The following is a 10,773-nucleotide window of genomic DNA, read 5'->3' as shown; positions in this document are numbered from 1 at the left end:
TGTATGTACAACTGGGTGATATACCGTAAAATGAATGCTGAAATCTTCAAGCTATATTAACTACATTATGTGTTGAGAGTACTTTGTTTCATTGTACAACTTTCTTTAAAAGCTTAGAGGGGTTATAAAATGAAGACTTGGGCCATGTGAACATGTACATTTCATTATGATACTTTAATCAAGGATTATTCATTCATATTTTCATTACTACTGTTTATATTACATTGTGGAATAGTAATGCTGATTGAAGGACTAAATCTATTTGGTCATTTAAACATGTATCATATATTATATAAATCATATTTACATCTGAGGGTTGCTTCTTCAATAAATGATGACACAATAAAGCAATGAAAAAGGGTTGATGATGACCACTGTGGTCCTTTTGGGAGAAAATCGTATGACAACATTTGAAGGAAGATATATGATGTAGAAGTGTCAGATTACACCATCAGAGGGTAACGCCTTTATTAAATATCCACACAATTGGTATTAAATGAATACCATTCAATACATTGGTTTGTGTTGTATCACTTAGGTTGAATATGTGCAGGTCCAGCATCAATCACCAATGCAGCAACATATGATTACATACATTACATATATGCAATAAAAATCATCAATGGTTGTTATCACCTAAATGTGACATAACAATGAAAGAAAATCATGTTCTATTGTTTCACATGGGGAGCAGCAGAAAACAAAAATGATTTCCTCTTCAACCAAACAGGTATAAAATCATTTGAGCTCCCACTAGTGGAGGAGCAGTTTAAAAAGGTATGTGTTTATACAGACAGTACTGTGGCCCTCAAGTTATGCATCTTCTGCTGTAAGTGATGAGGCAGGAGCAAAAGAAGGACACCTCAACTGGGCATAGAGTTTGGGTTAGATTAGATAAGATCAACCACAGTGTACAAAAATAAAATACAGCAGACAACATATGAAAGACACACTGTCACAACAGCAGTAACACGATCACACACACTAATACATTTGGTATAGATCAGTAGCCCCAATAGCTTATTAATCATGTTTCTACTGCATTTATCACAAATATCAGATGCTGTCAGTGTACCTGTGGTTCTAGAGGAAAGTCACTTTCAGGAGCTGTGTTCTTACTCGGATCATGACGGATAACATCATGATCTGTTTTCAACAGTCACCTTAAAGGAACCGCCCAATTTACATCTCTACAGTATGTGCCTGAAGTGTTTGCCTTGGTTCGTGTCCGTGTGTGTTTTAGTTTCATTTACAGCTCTTGCCAATTGTTTCACGTGAAGAAGAATGCAGGATGTCATCCTGTTGCTTCAGTCATTCCCATACAAGACAAATATTGAGTATGCAGCACACAAACCTTACTAGTAAAGAGACCTTCACATGTAGATAATGTGATAATAATTGTATTAGGTGAAGAACTCTGGAATTTGTAAGGTTTCACTATCACATCTGGGTTCATTGGGTATTTCTTTCAGATGTTTAAAATGTATTCCGTTACCAGTCTTTGCCAGGTATTGTTTGACGTAAAAGTTTATCAGAAGTTAATTTGAAATTCAGCAGACTCCACAATGACTGTTTCGTCAAATAATGATATTTTGTCATAAAATAAATAATCAAATAAATAACTAAAAAAAGAGTGTAAGATCATGGCATCAGTTGGACAGTGCCTCGGTTACCACCCAGACGGACATTGTTGGGGCAATTTATCATGTTCTTTTAGATATAACTTGTATCGCTTCAACCTAAACCCAATCTAAAAGAGCCAGAGAAAGTAAATGTAGTACGTTAACTAGTTGTCAACCGATTCAGTAACTGTACAGTGAAATATTACAGAGAAAACATTAGGACAATCCTAGGACAGTAGCAGGTCCACAAATGCAGGCATACGCTCTTTATTATGTTAGATAACCCACCAATGAAAATTAAAACATAGAAGAAACAAAAGTGTAAAGTACATGGACCTGAAGGCCAGCGGGAGGTTCTAACGTTTTTCTCGTATGAGTGACGTGAGTCACTCAAGGGGGGAATGTGGGAGGAAAATGTATTTGTGTCTTGAAGTATATTTGTGTAAAATCAATCATATCCATAATTTGAAATGTAGCCATGTATATTCACATTCATACTGTGATATTGGCCTGTATCATTGTGTTATTCACGTCACTTAGGCAGGGAGTCTAGTATAGCGGCCTTGGAGCCCAGGTGAAGATAGAGGGGGGGGTGACTTAGATAAACAAGTAGTGCAAGATGTCTAACGGAGGGAAAAGACGAGAGCCGGTCGCTGTGACGGGTGGCCAGAGGTGGAATCAGGAGAAGACGAGTGGAGAAGGAGACTGTGGTTTATCAAAAAACCCTCTGTTATGACTTGTCCGAGGTGCACAGTGTAACTTGTCAAGGTGAAAGTTCAGAGGAGGAGGAGGACATTGCCGAAGAGGGGGGGAGACTTAGGGTAGACTGGAGGTATAAAGTAATGAACAATGCTATTGTGAAGCGAGTTGACAGCTCGGTTTAATTGTATACATTGTGATGCAAATAATCTGCGTGAACTGAAGACAATCCAATCTCTCTTGTGTTCTGTGGGTGTTCGTTACTGAGTTCCTAATAGTGAGATCCTGTGGTGTCTCACCACGAGTCAGATAGATAACAGTTACTGAGCCAGCCGTTATAGGTAAAGTCAAAGAAGCGGCTCATCAACGGGAAAAAAAACACAACATTTGGTTGAGCCACCACGAGGAGGACTCCACGGGGACCATGCCCGAACGGGGCGACCTTTGCTCTCTCACAGACTGAACATGCCATGAGCTCAACATAAAGGTAAAGCAAATGTTCTGCATTGGTGGTGTCGGTCTGTGAGGAGGAAAGGACGGCTGCGAAGGTGATGAATGTTCCCTGGGATGTCCTAAGACCGTACGATAGGAACGTTTATTCAGTAACAGTGTTTTCATTCATTATGGCTTTTATGTTTTTATGTCTTATGTAAAACAGGACATGATAATGTGTAATAGAGGTTTTTGTCCAAAGACGAATGTTGTATAACTTAAAAAATACACTCTCCCTGCTCTCTGAAACATTTATTAAGGATTAATCATACATTTGTTAATGAGACATAGGATATTTAGACATTCTACATAGATCTGTAGTTTAAAATTTGGTATAGCTTACTATGAGGGAATTCTTGGTCTGGGTCAAAATTGGCCCGGACCATACTGTGAAGGCATTAAATATGAACAGTATGTAAGGATTAAGTCTCGGGATCGCTAAGCGGTATATTTTTAACAAGAAAAAAATAAAGTTAAAAATAAAAATAAACAGAAGATTAATAAGTCTTTGGATCACTGAGCAGAAGCCTTTTAAGACTTACGCGGATAAGCAGATGGGCACTAAGACTCAGGATCTCTAAGCGGTATATTGTTTGATAAGAAAAAATAAAGTTAAAAATAAAAATAAAAAATAGAAAATGAATAAGTCTTTGAGTCGCTGAGCAGATGCCTTTAAGACTTACGGCCGATATGGACACTAAGTCTCGGGACTAAGCGGTATATTGTTTGATAAGAAAATAAAAATAATACTATGCAAATATTACTAACACTATCCGGGATCCCAGCGCTGCCTTGCATCAATGATGATTGAGAACAAATAATTAAGATAAATATTATTTTAGATGAATGCAGTGTGTTGATTTTATGCTGATACTGTTCATAATATTGTTCATATACACGATTTTATGCTATTTCTACTATTTCTATTGATGCTTTGTTGATTCTATCTTATGTTGTGAACCTACTTCATTTTGGTTCATTTTCCGCTCTATATTATGCGGTATCTGCTTAATTACAATTATTAACTGACACACACACGCCATCTTACATATCTACAGTATCAACCTGCAGTGTTTGCCTTTTTAGTGTCAGTGTGTGTTTTTTAGTTTCATTTGCACATCTTGCCAAGTTTTTTTTTTTTGTTCACGTTAATGCAGGATGTCATCCATGGATATGTCAACAACCTGTAAGTATCGTTTCAGTCATTCCTACACAGAACATATATTGAGTATGCAGCACACAAACCTTACCAGTAAAGAGGCTGTGGAGTGCTGCAAAGCAGGTGCTAGAGTGGAGAGGACCGGATCAAGACCTAAGGTACGTTACTCTTTCAACTCATAGTTATCAGTAATGTAAAGATAGACAGAGTTGTATTACATTGTGCAGACCATATACTCTTGTGTTACCTATCCTCTACTATGAACCACAATTAGAAAATCTTTAAGACAAATGTTACCAAAGAAAGCGTTATTGAGTTTAAAAATCAAATGACAGTTTTAAAGTGCTCTTTCTTTAATTTAAGATTTGATGGTGAAATAAACAGGATACTCAATAACAATATATTATTGTGAGCTATGAAGAGAAGTATTAGGGCTAAAACTATATGTGAAATGTGATATGTTTGTAATCACAACTTAAGTTTGTTCCATAAAGTAGGTTATTTTAGTGAGGTGAGTGTTCGTGGCATTGGTATAAAGGTGCTCCACTGCATCAAAATTATGTTTTCAGAGTTTCAGGTCTACAGCACTGCTGGTGTTATCGAAACAAGTGATGTTACCCTCATATTTAGTGTAGTGTTGTGTAAACATCATCTATTTTCTGGCTGACAGCGGTTCATTTAACGCCAACTATCTCAACTCTCTCAGTTACAATTAAAAAAAGAAAAACATAAAATCATTTACACTCATTTGTCTCTAGCAGCTGTGACCATGTACACACCTTTATGAACTTAGTCGGCTGTAGGAATTGTCGGGAGCACTTTTGTTTGAGACTAAATAAAGAATAAATTAAAGGACCAATAACTAATATACAGTCTACCAGGTGATGAACCACTGAAGGAAAAATGGAGAGAAATGTGTTTCTGTTCATTCAACAGGTTGAGCAATGATGTCTTCAGGGTTTGCTGCGTTGTGTCTCCTGCTCCTGCACACTGGGGCGCTGGGCTTTGGGCTATTGCCAGGAAAGTCTCTGAGTCACCAGGAAATCACGGAGAAAGCGATATTAAAATCCACCTTGCAGGTGTGCCGTGCTCTGGCCCAAGCTGAGGGGACAGACTTCACTTTTCCTGTAAGAATTCCCTTCAATTAGGTTGTTTTACTAGAAATGTTATGTCGTCTGTTAGCAATGTTAATATGATTTGACTTTGTGTGTTTAGGCACAGCCTTTCACTGCAAAGGCTGTTGCTGTGGCCTGCGGTGAACCACAGTCGTCCAAGAGTTTCCGCCGAGCCATTATATTTATCGTGCTGAGGAATATACGGGTGGACATTCGTCATGCCCTGAATGCAAGCTTCCACTTTGATGATGAAATGTTTGTTCAAGGAAGGAAAATCATCACTGAGGGAATACTGGCTGTGAAAGCAAGCAACAAACAAGAGAACTTTGAGGCAGCGAGGCAGAAATTGGGAGAGATTTTACATCCCTTACAGGTTCATTATTTCTCAAAGCATTACTGAAGCCGTAACTGTTTTAAAATATTCAAGGAAACTTGATGGATTATTAACCTGTGTCTTCTTTTGTCAACTTTAAGGACTTCTACAGTCATAGTAACTGGGTGGAACTAGGAAACAAACTCCCAAACTCTAATCTGATCAGATCAGACACCAGCATTGGTAACATAGCAGGTAAAGAGATTGTGTAATGTCAGAGATGGTAGGCTATGATGTGACTGTAGAGGAATTATTTCACGGAGGAAAACATAATTCAAATGTTTTTTACTCAGATAAAAGCAGGGCGACATGTCGCAACTGTGATGGAGACGACTGCAGGAACAACATCTTGGGGGACATCATAGAGGAGAAGGTACTGACCTCTGGATATTTTGGTATTGGGCCTTTATTCTCAACCAAACCCAAAGGTAAGTGATTCCTTACATTTAACCGCTAATGCCACAGCATTATATATTCAGATTCACATTAACAAGCGAATACATTCTTGAGATTTGCTATAAAATATTTGGATACAGTATAATGTCTTGACAGCAATAGATAATATGTCCTTTTAACAATGTTTCCTTGTTACTTAACCTAAAACACATTTTGCATTATGTCTCAGTAAAGCTGCAATCATGTTTCAAGTGCCTTGTACAGTATAGTATGTCCTGTTAACAACAATGTTGTTAAGTGGCCTAAAATGCACAACCTTTCCCAGTCAGGATACACATCCACTGTCTGTTTGGGGCCAATAAATATGGACTATAAGATCACCTCAGGAGTCACATTCCTCTTCAGTTTCACTTTCCCCTGTTGTGTTTTCTGTCTTCTTGACTTTGCCTTCACAGGTTGTTGTTTTGAGGCTTTTGTAAGCTTATGTTCTCAAAACAATTCAGGTGGAACTTTCCCTAATTACTGCACAATATCTAAAGTTAAAAAGAGGTCTATAGAAATAAAAGCACATATTTAACCACCAGAATGCTCTTTAGAAAATGACTAAAAAAGTAAACAGATCTCCCTCTTATGGTATCTATTGCAAAGGAAAATGCAGTCACGGAGGAGCAACGGATCAAACAAGCAACATTGAACCTAAAGGTGGGATCAACAAAGACACTTTCTCATCCAGTCACGGACACCTCCACACTGACGCAGTAAACTTGGCGATAGCTGCAACCAGTGGGTTACTTGAGGACATTCAAGGGGCTGCTGGTGACAGACCATTCCTCCAGTATGAAACCCATTCTGCATGTGTCAAGTATGTACTATAAGGAGGTGTAGAGTACGTTTTTCATCCATTTGTTCCATCTCTCTTCAACCCTCAGGATGTTGGGAATCTCCAAAGGGTCCAGCAAAGCTCTTTGTTTTGTGATTGACACCACAGGAAGCATGAGCGATGACATTGCAGCAGTGAGGACCGTCACTTCCTCTATAATCAACAGTAAAGTGGGAACAGAAGATGAGCCCTCCGTTTACATTCTTGTATCTTTTAACGATCCAGGTACAATCTTGAGGATGCTATCCATTTTGTTGTTGTTCTTGTTGTTGTACATCATCATCGAGGTGTTTTCTTTCTCCTGTCTCCAACTGAACCCCAGATTTTGGGCCGCTGATAAAGACTACAGACCCAAACGTCTTCAAGTCTGCCATTAATTCATTATCTGCAGCCGGTGGAGGGGATGAGGGGGAACTGAGTCTTTCAGGGCTTCAGGTGATGTGATGTGTGGTTGTTACTACTTCAAAATCTGCCCCCAGAAGCTTGTTGGAGTGTTTAAAGTTTTAACTAAAGCTGTCCTTGTTATTCCAAACTCTCTTCCTCATACAGCTGGCTTTAACCGGGGCTCCTTCAAATTCTGAGGTCTTCCTCTTCACAGATGCACTAGCTGAAGACAAACGCCTGAAAAGCACAGTGATCGCACTCATAGAGCGGACGCAAACAGTGGTGAGTATCTAAGTGCGAAATCATTTCTGGTCAGAATAGAATTTCTTCACATCTATGTTGTGATATTGTGATCATTTCTTGACATATGTTTTAAATTTTCGTTATATTTTTTGCATTTGTTTTGTTTTGTTATTGATAATTCTCTTTGTACAGCACACAATGCTGGTCTGGGATGTGCTATGTTGAGACAGGCTCGGCGAAACATTGTGGAGCTGCAGCAATACCATAAACACATTAGTTGATTGACAGAAAAATCATTGAATGCAATTTTCATAATTCAATAATTTGCTTTCAGTATTTTTCTAAAACAAAATACCAAAATTGTCTGGAAAAATGAATACATTGATAATTAGTTGCAGCCTTAAAACTTTGTAATTTTGTTGATTTAATAAAAGAGGAACAGGGGACAGCAATCCGGTCTCACTCCCAACGTGGGTCAGTGCCCCTCGGTGTCTGATACCAACACACTGTGCTTTTAACTCCAATGTAAACCCGCCCGCGTCATTATTAGACGGTCAGAGGAACTGACATAGTATAGAGATCGTGTAGGTGTATGGATCAAACAAACAAGACATTCGTACAAAGATGGCGCTAGAAGAGTACCTAGAGTGTCATACTTTGAAGCTTAGGGCCACTGACCAAGCGTCTGTATTTGACTAGTTGGCAAAGAGAATGTGTTGGGGACAAATGATGGTATTCCTACCTTCTTTGGAAGATTTGTTTGAGGTACTTTTTCTCACATCAATGGTTACTCAAGGCCGTTTTGATTTGGTTGATTGTGCTTCTTGCTTTCCAGGTGAATTTCATGATTTCTGAGTCAACGGTGCTCAATCGTAGGAAACGCAGTGATGACACAAAGATACGTCCCAGGATAGCAGCATCAGATGCTCAGCTGTACAGAGACCTGGCTCAGGCTTCAGGAGGTCTGGCTATTGAAGTCACAAAGAATGAGCTTCCTGTGGCCACCAGCATCATAACAGAGTCCTCCAGCTCCTCTCTGGTAATATCACTTAGGTCTCACTACTACTTAGTTTGGTCAGTTCAAAGATTTCAGCTGTGTCATCTGTTTAATGTTTATCTCCTAGGTAACCCTTCTGCAGGCAGCCAGGAGCCCAGGAAAGACGGATACCTTTTCTTTTCTAGTTGATGAAACGGTAACAAACCTTAGAGTTTACATCACTGCGCGCTCCCTCACTTTCACTCTTACCGGCCCCACAGGTAATACTGCCTTTCTAAATTAAGTCTTCACTCTTTATTACGACTAAAGTTAAGGCATTAAGTGTATTACTTCATATAAAAAATAAAGTTACAGTATAGTAATGTCATCGTATAGTGTCATAAAAACATGCCAAAGTATGCCATAAAATAGTATGCCATTAAATGTCATACAAAACTAAAAAAGTCAGTATCGTAACTCATTTAACTGTAATTTTTGAAGGGGAATCTCAGCAAAGCACTGACGCAACAGGATCATTGATCACTGCATCCCAGTCAGTGGGAAACTTCAAGACTCTACAACTAAAAAGACAAGTTGGACTGTGGAAAATTAAAATGGTGTCAAGTAATCCCTACACTCTTATGGTCATAGGTGAGACCCCCATGATTGATTTAATGTGATCACAAAATGAATGTTAGAGCCATGCTGGTACTATGATGTACGGCTACTAACAACTAACAACATTGTCATCAGCCTCAGCTGTATTTATTTTCTGGTGCTGTTCAACATCTATAGCTAAAGTAAGATGATGAACATGGTAACCATTATACCTGCTAAACATTAGCAATGTGAGCATGTTACAGTAGCATGCTCATTTAAAAATTGCAGGATATGTTGCTCATACAGTAGTAGTAACCATAAAAAATTAAAAAATAGAATACTCCAGTATCGTGTGCTGTGTTGAAATAAACACTGAAAGAAACTCTGTATATTTGATCCTTTTTTTCATGACTTTATTTGCAGGTCAGAGTCCTATTGACTTCCTGTTTGACTTTGTGGAGGCATCACAGGGCCCTCTCACAGGATATGATGCTCTTGACTCACGTCCCAGAGCTGGTACAGAAAATTGTTAAGATGTGAATTTGATGACACACTGATGTAACATAAAATGATCAAGTCAAACATGATGAATTTCAACTTTCTTTAAAGGTGTCAACGGTAGCTTGTTGGTGTCTTTAACGGGAAGTGACTCTGCCACGGTGACAGAGGTCGCTCTGGTTAAATCGTCAGGGTCGGAGGAGATTAAAGGAGTCGTGGAGCCACAGGGGGGTGGAAGCTTCTTAGTTCATGTTGACATGATGCCGTCGGTGGAGTTTGTGGTGCGGGTGAAGGGGCAGGAGAGTGTTGCCCCCGGAGCTCCATTGATAGTCTTCCAAAGGCAGTCATCCACCAACTTCAGAGCCTCTAATCTGACTGTTATGGTGAGTACCTAGACCATCACTGTGTCACAGGAACATCACATCAAACATGAGAGGAGATGCAGCAACTAAAAATTGTTGTAATGTTCACTTAAATCATCATCACAAACATTGGTCCTTGTTTGATCCCCTCTGTTTTCAGGCTGATTCTGAAAGCATCTTGGTACCAGGAACACCGTTCTCTGTGCCCTTCTCTGTGATGACCACTGGAGTCGGGGGAAACTTCACCATCCGAGCCACCAACAACCGACAATTTAACTCAACATCTCCAACCAATTTATTCCTGGAAACCGGGAGTAGTGCTAATGATACAGTGACCCTCTCAGCACCTCTTAACACCCCGTTTGGTTCTGACGTCACCCTGATTATTGAGGTCGAGGCTCCTGGTGGTGGAGATACAAACTATGTTGTGCTGCGTTTCTCCATCCTTAACACGGTAATCCTCACGCTAAAGAATCCCATTTACAAGTACAATTCTTTGTTTTACAGATTTGTAACTTCCTAGATGTAATTTGTTACTGATTATAGGGAATATATTATAAAAAAACTATATATCTACTTTTTGTTCTCCTCATAGGTGACTGATTTTACTCCTCCTGTGTGTGAGCTGCTCAGCCTGCAGTCAAACTGCTCTGATATCTGCAGCTTATCGAGGTGGGAGCTCTCTGTTCAGGTGACTGATGGGGCTGAAGGGACGGGTGTTGAGCGTGTCAGCCTCAGACAGGGCAACGGGACTATGAACACCAGTTTGACCGCTGGCAGCGGGAACATGACCGCTGGCACCTGGAACATGACCGCTGGCAGCGAGAACATGACTGCTGGCACCGGGAACATGACCGCTGGCACCGGGAACATGACCGCTGGCAGCGAGAACATGACTGCTGGCACCGGGAACATGACCGCTGGCAGCGAGAACATGACCGCTGGCACCGGGAACATAACGGTGGTGTCCTACA

At 39.8% G+C, this 10,773-nt stretch overlaps 1 protein-coding gene across 1 annotated transcript; it reads left to right on the top strand.

Moving 5' to 3' along the window:
- Positions 1 to 4,043: 4,043 nt before the first annotated feature.
- Positions 4,044 to 10,760, top strand: LOC116377678 (von Willebrand factor A domain-containing protein 7-like; the record flags this gene model as incomplete). The annotated part of the gene is made up of 16 exons (XM_031839380.1): positions 4,044 to 4,130; positions 4,909 to 5,099; positions 5,188 to 5,460; positions 5,562 to 5,655; positions 5,754 to 5,888; positions 6,505 to 6,691; positions 6,786 to 6,961; positions 7,059 to 7,171; positions 7,286 to 7,402; positions 8,199 to 8,402; positions 8,488 to 8,620; positions 8,841 to 8,990; positions 9,363 to 9,455; positions 9,549 to 9,820; positions 9,960 to 10,253; positions 10,395 to 10,760. Coding segments are annotated over exons 2-16 (2,790 nt in total), but the record flags the coding sequence as incomplete, so codon positions are not given.
- Between the last annotated feature and the right edge of the window lie 13 nt (positions 10,761 to 10,773).

The sequence above is a fragment of the Anarrhichthys ocellatus genome, unplaced genomic scaffold (genome assembly GCF_004355925.1).
Source record: "Anarrhichthys ocellatus isolate YVR2014 unplaced genomic scaffold, GSC_Weel_1.0 scaffold1536, whole genome shotgun sequence".
In the NCBI taxonomy this organism is placed as follows: Eukaryota; Metazoa; Chordata; class Actinopteri; order Perciformes; family Anarhichadidae; genus Anarrhichthys; species Anarrhichthys ocellatus.
The sequence above is the reverse complement of the archived record's forward strand: the minus strand, read 5'-3'. Positions and strand labels throughout refer to the sequence as shown.